This window comes from Gymnoscopelus microlampas, assembly GCF_963454915.1.
Source record: "Gymnoscopelus microlampas genome assembly, chromosome: 3".
In the NCBI taxonomy this organism is placed as follows: Eukaryota; Metazoa; Chordata; class Actinopteri; order Myctophiformes; family Myctophidae; genus Gymnoscopelus; species Gymnoscopelus microlampas.
Genome location: NC_139940.1, coordinates 54735521 through 54748621, shown reverse-complemented (window position 1 = coordinate 54748621; position 13101 = coordinate 54735521). Strand labels below are relative to the sequence as shown.

The window sequence follows — 13101 nt, the reverse complement described above, 5'->3', positions numbered from 1 at the left end:
TATTAAGGCGAGAACAATGGGATCTATTATTGCGTTGCAACTTTCCAGGAATACAAAGCCTGCAGTTTCTATTAGCTTGGATTCCCCATCGATGATGTCACTGGTAGACGGGTTTCTGAACTGTCTACAGCCCTCCTCTGAGACACAGACTGATTAGAAAAATATTGTACCATTTTATCATGAGCATTAGTGAGGACCTATTATATGAAGATATGTTGAAAAGTGGTGAAGTCGTCCTTTAACTGTAGGCTATTATGTTTTTGAATTTGTGTATTTATGTTATTTTAATTCAATCTACAGATGAGGGTATGTACTGTATCTGTGTATCATGGCCAAGTCCCAAACGGGAAATAAAGTCATTTGAAGTTGAAGCAGGACATCTACTGGTTGACAATTAGTACTGCCTGGAACTCACAAGCCCCAATATCTGCCCTGGCCACGCTGGGGTTTCTTCTAGGAAGAAGAGTGGTAGAAGTGTTGCTCGCTCTCTCTCTCTCTCTCTCTCTCTCTCTCTCTCTCTCTCTCTCTCTCTCTCTCTCTCTCTCTCTCTCTCTCTCTCTCTCTCTCTCACAGGAGACACTGGCTAGGACGTGGAACTTACGGATTGCAGCTTTAAGTCAGTGGTTCTCAACATGTGGGCCACCCCAAATAATTGTCAAAACACTAATATGACATTAATATAAATAAATACAAAAATGAATTAATCCAAGCCAGAACACAATCGATTCATTGATCATTAAAAGAAACATGTAAGTGGACCACCCATCTGTTAAACGGCCAGATGGGTGGGCCGCGAACGCTTTTAAGATTTTCAAGTGGGCCCTGATCCACAACAGGTTGGAGAACCACTGCTTTATTTGGTAACATGCACATCATCATAAATATACACATGGATGTCAACACTGGGCTCCAGTTGATGGTTTTGTCCCGTCCAGCTGCGACTTAATTAGCTTGACGTGTGTATAACTGTTAACTAATTCATTAATTGATTTAACCTAAGGCACCGGAACAAAGTCGACAACGTCTGAATAAATGTACTCGCTAATGCAGGGGTTCCCAAACTTTTCAGGCCGCGACCCCAAAATAATCATATTTGAACTGGGGACCCCCCAAAATAATCATATTTGAACTGGGGACCCCCCAAAGTAATCATATTTGAACTGGGGACCCCCCAACATAATCATATTTGAACTGGGAACCCCCCAAAATAATCATATTTGAACTGGGGACCCCCCAAAATAATCATATTTGAACTGGGGACCCTCCAAAAGAACCACATTTGAACTGGGGACCCCCCACCCTGACAAGCATTTGGAATTGTAGGCATTACATTTAGTTTGACTCGGTTACACAGACAAACATGTTTTTAACGTAATATTTGTCAATTTGGCCAATTCTGTATTAAAAAAGGTCTTAAAAGTCATTCAATTGTAACTTTAGATATGTGCAGATACCCTGTATACACTTATACTGTATTTTGGTTTGTTTGCTGTTGAGTGAGAAGACAATTAGGCTAATCATCTGGGGACCCCCACAAAATAATTTGGGGACCCCACTGGGGGTCCTGAACCGCCAGTTTGGCAACCACTGCACTAATGCACCGTCTGCCCCAAAGCAACACAGATAGGATTTCAGGAACAAGCCATAGGCTCTAATCTCAATGCACAGCAGCCATATTATCACTTCCTTAAAGGTAGGTTTAGGGATTTGCTTTGGTTAAAATAAGTGTTAAATAGCTCTATATTCTGATAGTACTCATTGCTAAAGAGTGTTTGTTCAGTAAAAGGAGTCTCCTTGTCTCTCCACCTCTTTATTAAACAGAAAAGGCATTTTCGTTTCAGTTTCAGTTTCATTTCCAATTTTATCCAACCAGGATAGAGAACTCAATCAGGATATAGATTAAACAAGTTCAATTGGAAGTGATGACACTAAGAAATGAGCATGCAAAATTGGAACTGCAACACTATACAAATTAAGCTTAAAAATGGGTACTTTCTCCTGATTGGCTGAGATTTTGACACCTCCCGAAAAATGTATTTTCTGTTTATTAAAGAGCTGGGGAGACGGGAGACTCCTGTTACTGAACAAACACTCTATAGTAATGATTACTATCAGAATATAGTATTTTAACCTTGTAACAAAATGTATACTTTTTGTTTTAACCAAAAAATATCACTTACCCTACATTTAACAGGTGTTACCAATGATACTAATGAAGGCTCTGTTCCATTTAGTGTAGCACAGTGGTTTCCACGACCCTCATAATGGAACCCCCATAATGGAACCAAATGGACCCTTACGGGTCCATTTGGTTCCATTTGTACACTCTCAGAGTTACACACCCGTAAGGGGCCATTTAGAAGCCCATGAGGGTCCCTGGACCCCAACTTTAGACCCACTGGTGTAGCAGAGTGTTTCCAGTGAGCCAACACAATATCAGCACCCTGACTCTGTTTGACCAGAATGGAACAGAGCCTTCATAGTATCATTGGCAACACCTGTGAATGTCTTCACAATATGGCTGCAGTGCATAAAGCCTATTCCAGGTAACCTTATACAAAACAAAACAAGGAGCCCACGGCAGTGTGTAGTAGGCCTATGGTATACAGCTACGTCACAGAACATTACGCACCCACACACAACCCACGGAGAGCCTTCATGTTGGGAGCATTACCTGAGAACCAAAGAGACTGTTAGCAGCCTACTGCGTGTAATACTGTCAATATATGGAACAGTTAAACACATCCATGTAGATAAAATGCAGACGGATAAGCTGCTACATTAATGTCACAAATCATCAGCACAGATAAAAATAAAAAAAATAATTCAACCGATTAAATCCGGGTATGCATCTGTGTCATTTTATATTTTAGCTATAACCATATTTTTCTATATCTTGGCTATTCAAAAACAGCAGATCTACAAGCTCATAGCGCAACAAGCTTGTAGATCTGCTATTTTTTTTTAAATATTGAACATTTGTGCAAATCTTTGAATATATATATTTTTTTAAACAACTTTTTTTAAATCTTTGCTTCTGGGGAGGTTCCTGGAACGGCATATTTTGATGGGGATCGGCGGCCAAAAACATACATTTGGGGGGGTCATTTACAAGAAAAAGTACCGATATAGAAACAAATAGTTTCTCAGAAAAGGACATTTGTTACAAATGTTCGCTTTAACAAATATATCATATTCAAAGATTTGCACACATTTTCACGATCTTTCTAAAATATCGGATCTACAAGCTCATAGCGCGGCACTCGGTGCCGCGCTATGAGCTTGTAGATCTGCTATTTCTGAACAGCCAAAGAAATCTAAAATGACACAGATGCGTTCCTGGACTGAATGGGCGAAAGAGAGCTTGTATGGGGACAGACCTACACAGCCCTATATGTACTTAGACACACAGCATGAACTACCTGTGTGTTTCAATGGACATGAATAAGCTTTTACATTTCACATTAACATGATAAAACATATATACAAATTCAGTTCAGTTCTATATTCTGCACTTCTGTACCAAAAAATACTTCTGGTGTGACATAAACAATTATCTGTATCCTTAAGCCTGATTCATACTTCATCGCGTGATGGTGTTGTGCATCGGGCATAGCCTGTTTACAAGCTCACAATGCTGTGCAGACACAGTGTGTTGCAGTGTTGATTTCGTCGACTAAAACCATGACGAAAGATGTTCGCCGACCACCTTTTTTCACTGACGAAAACTAAATGAAAACTAAGCTATGACGACTAAAACTAAGACTAAATATACTGACAATTTCGTCAACAAATAAAAACTAGACTAAAATGTTAGGGAGGGACGAGTGGAGAAGAGATCCAGTAGAACTAAAACATTTGTTTGGTTGCGCTCGGGTGTTGCGCTCTGAAAATAGCCGATCTACAAGCTCACAACGCGTCGCGATGCGATGCGTTGTGAGCTTGTAGATCGGCTATTTTCAGCATGCAACCAAGTGTAAAATCTGCCATTACGACGCCATCAAGGCACCGCCAAAACACAATTTAGTCGACTATAATCTTATGTTGACGAAACTAGACAAAAACTAGGTGACTAAAATATGACAAAAAAATTGAATTTTATTCCAACTAAACACACATTTGCAACACTGGTGTGTTGTGAGCTTGTAAATCTGCTATTTTTGGTACACCACACCGATGTATGACAGAGCATTAATTAGCAATACTCTGACAGTGCTGTTTGTTTCTGTAAGATAGTGTCAGTAGGGGAAAAGAGGCAATACTCCAGCACACGATGGAAACGACACGTTAATTGCTCGAAAATCAGTTGTTGTTGTGGGCAAGCAACACTGTTGTGCAATGGAGTATGAAGAGGCTCTATTCACAGCAGCCATATTATGAAGACATTCACAGGTGTTACCAATGATACTAATGAAGGCTCTGTTCCATTCTGGTCAAACAGAGTCAGGGTGCTGATGTTGTCCATGTTGGCTCACTGGAAGCACTCTGTTACACCAGTGGGTCTACAGTTGGGGTCCAGGGACCCTCATGGCCATCCAAATGGCCCCTTACAGGTGTGTAACTCTCAGAGTTATGGGGGTCGTGGAAACCACTGTGCTACACTAAATGGAACAGAGCCTTCATTTGTATCATTGGTAACACCTGTGAAGGAAGTGATAATATGGCTGCTGTGCATAGAGCCTATTATTACAGATAACAACTCTGGGACCTTGCATAAAATAAAACCTTTTATTTTTTACTTTATACTAAATATTACTGTACTGTAGGAATGATGTGGAAACTATTTCCTTAGCATCCAGATATTCAACAGTAGATATTAGTTTAGTGTTATGAATTTTGATATATCCCCAAAAAGTGGGGGGGGAATTTGTCTTCTTCTATTGTTTGTATGATTTTGATTGATATAAATGAGCCCCCTGCTGATAGTGGGAGTTGATACAACAGGAAGCAATATATACAGCAATGAATCACTATAAAACTGTTTTTCTTTTTTACAGAACTTCCACACAGACTTCACACACTGTTACAACATGCTAGAAGAATAAAACAACACACAGCCCATTTACTATGCACACAATCTCACACACACACACGCGCGAGCGCGCGCGCGCGCACACACACACACACACACACACACACACACACACACACACACACACACACACAGCATTCTGTCTTGTATTAACTTATTTGAGCATTAGTCAGAGTTGACACTGTGCATTCAAACCCCACTCATACTTTGTTGTCGCAAAGAAACAAGACATGAAGAGAGAAACACGTGCGCACACGTCTGTGCAGTGGTGTAAGTACATTTACTCAAGTACTGCACTTAAGTACAATTCTTTTGGATTTTTAGTGGAGTATTTCCAATTTTCAGTACTTCTACTCCACTACATCTGAGAGGAAAACTGTTACTGTACTGTTACTCCACTACAATTATTTGAAAACTTCAGTTACTAGTTACTTTGTAGATTTGCATACAAAACATTAACCACTTCAGCCCTATATTGATTGAATTCGGCCATTTGAAAATAGCAGATCTACAAGCTCACAATGCGTCGCGATAACGCATTGTGAGCTTGTAGATCTGCTATTTTCAAAAGATCTTTATACATTTGAAAACTTCGAATGGGACATTCTGCATAATGAGTACTTTTACTGTTTGGTACTTTAAGTACATTTTGATGCCAATACTTTTGTACTTTTACTCAAGTGAATTTAACATTTCTACATTGCAGTATTGATACTTTATTTATTAGTATTTTTTCCACCACTGTGTCTGTGTGCGTGCGTGCATCTGCCTGTGTGTGTGTATAACTGTGCATTCTTCAATTGAAAAAAATATAAATAGAGGATGACACCTCACAGCTTACAAACTATGGGCCGAATGAATCAACTAGCTTACGGTAAACTAGCTTACGCCTGAATGCTAGCTTGAGCTGCCATGGGATCAACTCGTCACAATTCTAGGAAACACCACATGCTGCGCTGTGCAGCAGTATGTACTGTACACAATATTTATATCCTGCCTTTCAGCTTTCACCAGCTTCACTTTCATCACTTTCAAAGCCACTGGGCTGAACATTCAAAACTCCAAACCCTTTAAAAGTATCCCTAATAAGCCAAATATGCCTTAATACATTATAATTGCCCTCTATAACTGAAATACAATTTTTAAAACACCTTAAATATTGTATTTATTTTAGAAACAGTTAATCAATAGAGACAATTCCCGTCGAAGTTGATGACGTCATTCGCCCATGTGTGGTCTAGCCCTATGGAATTTGTGGAATGCATGTGAAAATAAAAAAACAACTTAATACTTCCTAAGGTTAATATGAGCATCAAATCAATATTTAAAATATGTTTTTTTTGCACATGTATTCCATAAATTCCATAGGTCTAGACCACACATGGGCAAATTACATCATCAACTTGCGACGGGCATTGCCCCTATTGAGTGAAAGATGAACTGTTTCTAAAATAAATAAAATATTTAAGGTGTTTTTAAGTTTACATTTTAGTTATAGAGGGCAATAGACTATATGCACAGCAGCCATATTGTGAAGACATTCACAGGTGTAACCAATGATAGGCCTACTAATGAAGGCTCTGTTCCATTCTGGTCAAACAGAGTCAGGGTGCTGATATTGTGCATGTTGACTCACTGGAAACACTGCTACACCAGTGGGTCTAAAATGTGGGTCCAGTGACCCTCATGGTTCCTTAAGGGGTTTCCAAATGGCCCCTTATGGGTGTGTAACTCTGAAAGTGTACAAATGGAACCAAATGGACCCGTAAGGGTCCATTTGTACACTCTCAGAGGTATGGGGACGTGGAAATTGAAAAATCTGAGAACCACTGTGCTACACTAAATGGAACAGAGCCTTCATTAGTACCATTGGTAGTAGCACCTGTGAAGGAAGTGAAAATCCTATTATAATGTATTGAGGCATATTTGGCTTGTTAGCCAGGGATCCTTTTAAGAGACAGTGATGCCACGGTTATCTTTTTGCAAACAGTTGCTGGACAGTCTTGGACCTAGCATGGTGGTTGGTGGTGGTGTGTTGTCCTAGGAGGGGCTGAGGCCGGGACTGCTCATCTCCGTGGTGGGACTGGCCAGACACTCGCTGGACTTGAGGCTGGCCAGGGACTTGTAGCTGGCGACCGACGTCAGAGAGCCACACAGACCTCTGAGAGACGGAGTCTCCTCCTTACCTATAGATGACAGGATGGACATGAAAAATGAATGCCGAGAAGTACTCATGTCTCCTCTCGTTCTGTTTCACTGGCCTTGGTGCTGTTTCTTTGGTGAGAGTGGTGTTAGGAAAGCTGAGAGGGAGACAGTGAAGGAGAGACGGACGGTAGGAAAGCTGAGAGGGAGACAGTGAAGGAGAGACGGACGGTAGGAAAGCTGAGAGGGAGACAGTGAAGGAGAGACAGACGGTAGGAAAGCTGAGAGGGAGACAGTGAAGGAGAGACAGACAGTAGGAAAGCTGAGGGGGAGACAGTGAAGGAGAGACAGACGGTAGGAAAGCTGAGTGGGAGGGGAGACAGACAGTAATTAACCCATTTAGACCTGAGGCCGATTCTAAAAACACCTTCTAAATCCTGACTCTTGCTATATACTGCACATAGCAACAAGAACCCCAACAGTCAGGGGATATTTGAAAAATCTGGGAATGAATTCCTCACCAAGAAACGTCTTCACCAATGTGTTTGCAAAGGTCTAGTAATACATGTTATTTTTTCCCGCTTAAGGTTATGGGTACCCCAACTTTCAGGGGGTATGTGGCATCCGCGTGCGGTTAGGGAATGGTTAGGGTTGGACTTCAGTGCTAAGCCTTTTTTAGAAAGATCACCCTTTCAGAAAAAGGCAGAGCAAGGAATTTTTGCTCTCGCCATCTTACCTTTGAAAGAAAGTATTTTTGGGATCCTGTTACTCTTTAATTTTAAGGTCTTTATGATTTCACATTCTGTTTAACTAAGTCTTTAACCTACATTCTAAATCTTTGCCATAAGTTCTTTTTGGCTGTTTTCCCTTTTCCTAGAGGGGGGGGGGGGGGGGGGAGAATTCCCAATTAGGGTTAACCATTTAACCTTTCTTTAAGGTTTAGGTTTTTAGGCATGTTTACAAACTATAAAATAAATTAAAATTGCCAGTGAACTTTGTGAGAAATGTTCACTGGGGACTGTGCATGGCAGGTAAGTCCAGTCATCCTGAGTCCCACTTGGACCGCATACCAAAAAATCATCCATAATCTCATTATAAGAATGGTACAGGATTAGGACTCAATAAAAGATTTAAGAAAACAAATATAGTTTTGGACCATGACGGAGGCGCGCCGACTCAGCAGACCTTAAGGCTGAGGAGACGCGCCCGAGCGCCTCCAGGCGCGAGTGCCCGCGTCGACCAGCCGCTGGGCTGCTAGTCGACTCAGCGCCGTCCGAGTTATGTACCGATACGCACAGAATCGTAAATGATGTTTGTGGGGACTGCGTGTACCCCAACTAACCTTCCCAGTGACTGCTGAGGGCAGGATTGTCCAGATTCCTGAGTCTTTTCTATATTAGACCGCATACCAAAAGGTCCTCTTTTAACTGGCTAAGTTTTCACATTTGCAAAAACATATTCCAACTCTCATGTTGATCCTATTTTAAATGGCTAAGTTTTCACATTTGCAAAAACATTTTATTATTATTATTATCATCCTCTCACCTCTGGGTGTGGAGTTCCTGTTTACAGGGAGGGACTTTTGAAGTACTCTCTCCCCTCTGGGTGTGAAATTAACGTTTTCAGTTGCTCTAATTTCTCACCCCCTTCCTCCCTTTGAAGGGCTGAGTGGGCTGTTTTTTAAGGAAGGGAGTGCCTTCACACCTCACACCTGTGGGTGTGAAGTTCTGTTTTACAAGCAAGGATCCTTTAGGTTCAGGGAGGGGTTGAGGGGTGTGAGAATTGAGTTCACCTAGTAATCACACCCCCCTGCTTACACTAAGTGGTCCCCACTCATTGATAACCCCTAATGGTCCTAAAATGTAAGAGTCTCCACTGATTTCACATTCCTAGTCACCCTCTACTACGGTTAAGGTCAGGGTGAAGGTTTGGGTATTCTTTCCTATTTTAACTGGCTAAGTTAAGGCTTTTAAAATCTACAATCCACCAGCCAAGAGGAGAGGTGGTGCTGCTCACTGTGTTCAGTACTCACTGTTCAGTACTCACTACGCAGTACAATATATTGAAAAAATACAATATTTTTTCATTGTTCAGTACACACTGTTTTCCAGTATTCCCTGTGCCCAGTATTACATCCCTTTGCAGGGCTGCACTGTGCTCCGTACTAACTGTCAGTACTCACTGCTCAGTACTTTTTGCATAGTACTCACTGCTAAGTTCTCACTGTTCTGTACTCCCTGTCAGTACTCACCGCTTAGTCACTGTGCTCAGTACTCACTGCTCAGGACTCACTGTTCAGTACTCACTACGCAGTACAATATATTGAAAAAATACAATATTTTTTCTCATTGCTTCAGTACAGACTGTTTTCCAGTATTCCCTGTGCCCAGTATTACATCCCTTTGCAGGGCTGCACTGTGCTCCGTACTAACTGTCAGTGCTCACTGATCAGTACTTTTTGCATAGTACTCACTGCTAAGTTCTCACCGTTCAGTACTCCCTGTCAGTACTCCCTGCTTAGTACTCACTGCGGTTCCCTAGGCCCCAATGGTTGTGGTGATCTCCTCCGTGGTTCCAACTCTCATGTTGATCCTATTTTAACTGGCTAAGTTTTCATATTCGCAACGTTTCGAACTCTGTTGTTCTTCGTCAGGCTATTGTGATTCTCCCTGTGAAAATAATTTAATGGTCCTCCTGTATTTATGTACTGGGAGGTGGGTGTGGCTTTATTCTGCTTTAGCCTATCAATTTGTTTGGGGGTGTGGCTGGGTGGCCTTTGTTTTTTCCTTTGTCCAATCAGTGTATCTATGGGTGTGGCTTATTTTCTTCATTTTCACTCTGTGTCTCTGGAGTGTGCATGGCTTGTTCTCTTGTGAGATTGTTTTAAAAATAAGAGAAAAGGAAAGAGAAAAAGGATCTTTGTAAACCTTCCTTCAAATGTTTGAGGTACTCGCTGGTTAGGGAATGGTTAGGGTTGGACTTCAGTGCTAAGCCTTTTTTAGAAAGATCACCCTTTCAGAAAAAGGCAGAGCAAGGAATTTTTGCTCTCGCCATCTTACCTTTGAAAGAAAGTATTTTTGGGATCCTGTTACTCTTTAATTTTAAGGTCTTTATGATTTCACATTCTGTTTAACTAAGTCTTTAACCTACATTCTAAATCTTTGCCATAAGTTCTTTTTGGCTGTTTTCCCTTTTCCTAGAGGGGGGGGGGGGAGGATTCCCAATTAGGGTTAACCATTTAACCTTTCTTTAAGGTTTAGGTTTTTAGGCATGTTTACAAACTATAAAATAAATTAAAATTGCCAGTGAACTTTGTGAGAAATGTTCACTGGGGACTGTGCATGGCAGGTAAGTCCAGTCATCCTGAGTCCCACTTGGACCGCATACCAAAAAATCATCCATAATCTCATTATAAGAATGGTACAGGATTAGGACTCAATAAAAGATTTAAGAAAACAAATATAGTTTTGGACCATGACGGAGGCGCGCCGACTCAGCAGACCTTAAGGCTGAGGAGACGCGCCCGAGCGCCTCCAGGCGCGAGTGCCCGCGTCGACCAGCCGCTGGGCTGCTAGTCGACTCAGCGCCGTCCGAGTTATGTACCGATACGCACAGAATCGTAAATGATGTTTGTGGGGACTGCGTGTACCCCAACTAACCTTCCCAGTGACTGCTGAGGGCAGGATTGTCCAGATTCCTGAGTCTTTTCTATATTAGACCGCATACCAAAAGGTCCTCTTTTAACTGGCTAAGTTTTCACATTTGCAAAAACATATTCCAACTCTCATGTTGATCCTATTTTAAATGGCTAAGTTTTCACATTTGCAAAAACATTTTATTATTATTATTATCATCCTCTCACCTCTGGGTGTGGAGTTCCTGTTTACAGGGAGGGACTTTTGAAGTACTCTCTCCCCTCTGGGTGTGAAATTAACGTTTTCAGTTGCTCTAATTTCTCACCCCCTTCCTCCCTTTGAAGGGCTGAGTGGGCTGTTTTTTAAGGAAGGGAGTGCCTTCACACCTCACACCTGTGGGTGTGAAGTTCTGTTTTACAAGCAAGGACCCTTTAGGTTCAGGGAGGGGTTGAGGGGTGTGAGAATTGAGTTCACCTAGTAATCACACCCCCCTGCTTACACTAAGTGGTCCCCACTCATTGATAACCCCTAATGGTCCTAAAATGTAAGAGTCTCCACTGATTTCACATTCCTAGTCACCCTCTACTACGGTTAAGGTCAGGGTGAAGGTTTGGGTATTCTTTCCTATTTTAACTGGCTAAGTTAAGGCTTTTAAAATCTACAATCCACCAGCCAAGAGGAGAGGTGGTGCTGCTCACTGTGTTCAGTACTCACTGTTCAGTACTCACTACGCAGTACAATATATTGAAAAAATACAATATTTTTTCATTGTTCAGTACACACTGTTTTCCAGTATTCCCTGTGCCCAGTATTACATCCCTTTGCAGGGCTGCACTGTGCTCCGTACTAACTGTCAGTACTCACTGCTCAGTACTTTTTGCATAGTACTCACTGCTAAGTTCTCACTGTTCTGTACTCCCTGTCAGTACTCACCGCTTAGTCACTGTGCTCAGTACTCACTGCTCAGGACTCACTGTTCAGTACTCACTACGCAGTACAATATATTGAAAAAATACAATATTTTTTCTCATTGCTTCAGTACAGACTGTTTTCCAGTATTCCCTGTGCCCAGTATTACATCCCTTTGCAGGGCTGCACTGTGCTCCGTACTAACTGTCAGTGCTCACTGATCAGTACTTTTTGCATAGTACTCACTGCTAAGTTCTCACCGTTCAGTACTCCCTGTCAGTACTCCCTGCTTAGTACTCACTGCGGTTCCCTAGGCCCCAATGGTTGTGGTGATCTCCTCCGTGGTTCCAACTCTCATGTTGATCCTATTTTAACTGGCTAAGTTTTCATATTCGCTAGTCACTGTGCTCAGTACTCACTGCTCAGGACTCACTGTTCAGTACTCACTACGCAGTACAATATATTGAAAAAATACAATATTTTTTCTCATTGCTTCAGTACAGACTGTTTTCCAGTATTCCCTGTGCCCAGTATTACATCCCTTTGCAGGGCTGCACTGTGCTCCGTACTAACTGTCAGTGCTCACTGATCAGTACTTTTTGCATAGTACTCACTGCTAAGTTCTCACCGTTCAGTACTCCCTGTCAGTACTCCCTGCTTAGTACTCACTGCGGTTCCCTAGGCCCCAATGGTTGTGGTGATCTCCTCCGTGGTTCCAACTCTCATGTTGATCCTATTTTAACTGGCTAAGTTTTCATATTCGCAACGTTTCGAACTCTGTTGTTCTTCGTCAGGCTATTGTGATTCTCCCTGTGAAAATAATTTAATGGTCCTCCTGTATTTATGTACTGGGAGGTGGGTGTGGCTTTATTCTGCTTTAGCCTATCAATTTGTTTGGGGGTGTGGCTGGGTGGCCTTTGTTTTTTCCTTTGTCCAATCAGTGTATCTATGGGTGTGGCTTATTTTCTTCATTTTCACTCTGTGTCTCTGGAGTGTGCATGGCTTGTTCTCTTGTGAGATTGTTTTAAAAATAAGAGAAAAGGAAAGAGAAAAAGGATCTTTGTAAACCTTCCTTCAAATGTTTGAGGTGCTCGCTGGTTAGGGAATGGTTAGGGTTGGACTTCAGTGCTAAGCCTTTTTTAGAAAGATCACCCTTTCAGAAAAAGGCAGAGCAAGGAATTTTTGCTCTCGCCATCTTACCTTTGAAAGAAAGTATTTTTGGGGTCCTGTTACTCTTTAATTTTAAGGTCTTTATGATTTCACATTCTGTTTAACTAAGTCTTTAACCTACATTCTAAATCTTTGCCATAAGTTCTTTTTGGCTGTTTTCCCTTTTCCTAGAGGGGGGGGGGGGGGGAGGATTCCCAATTAGGGTTAACCATT

General features: G+C 41.7%; 1 protein-coding gene across 2 annotated transcripts in view; it reads right to left on the bottom strand.

Moving 5' to 3' along the window:
• Positions 1-5528: 5528 nt before the first annotated feature.
• Positions 5529-13101, bottom strand: part of rundc3b (RUN domain containing 3b) — a gene marked incomplete at its 5' end in the record, with an annotated part of 48910 nt that continues 41337 nt past the window's right edge. Inside the window, one exon of one of the 2 annotated variants that reach the window (XM_084050842.1) lies at positions 5529-7218. In XM_084050842.1, the coding sequence (XP_083906968.1) occupies positions 7073-7218 (146 nt within the window). In that variant the 3' untranslated portion in view covers positions 5529-7072. Of the gene's footprint in view, positions 7281-13101 lie in introns of both variants that reach the window. The other variant, XM_084050843.1, reaches the window with a different exon arrangement.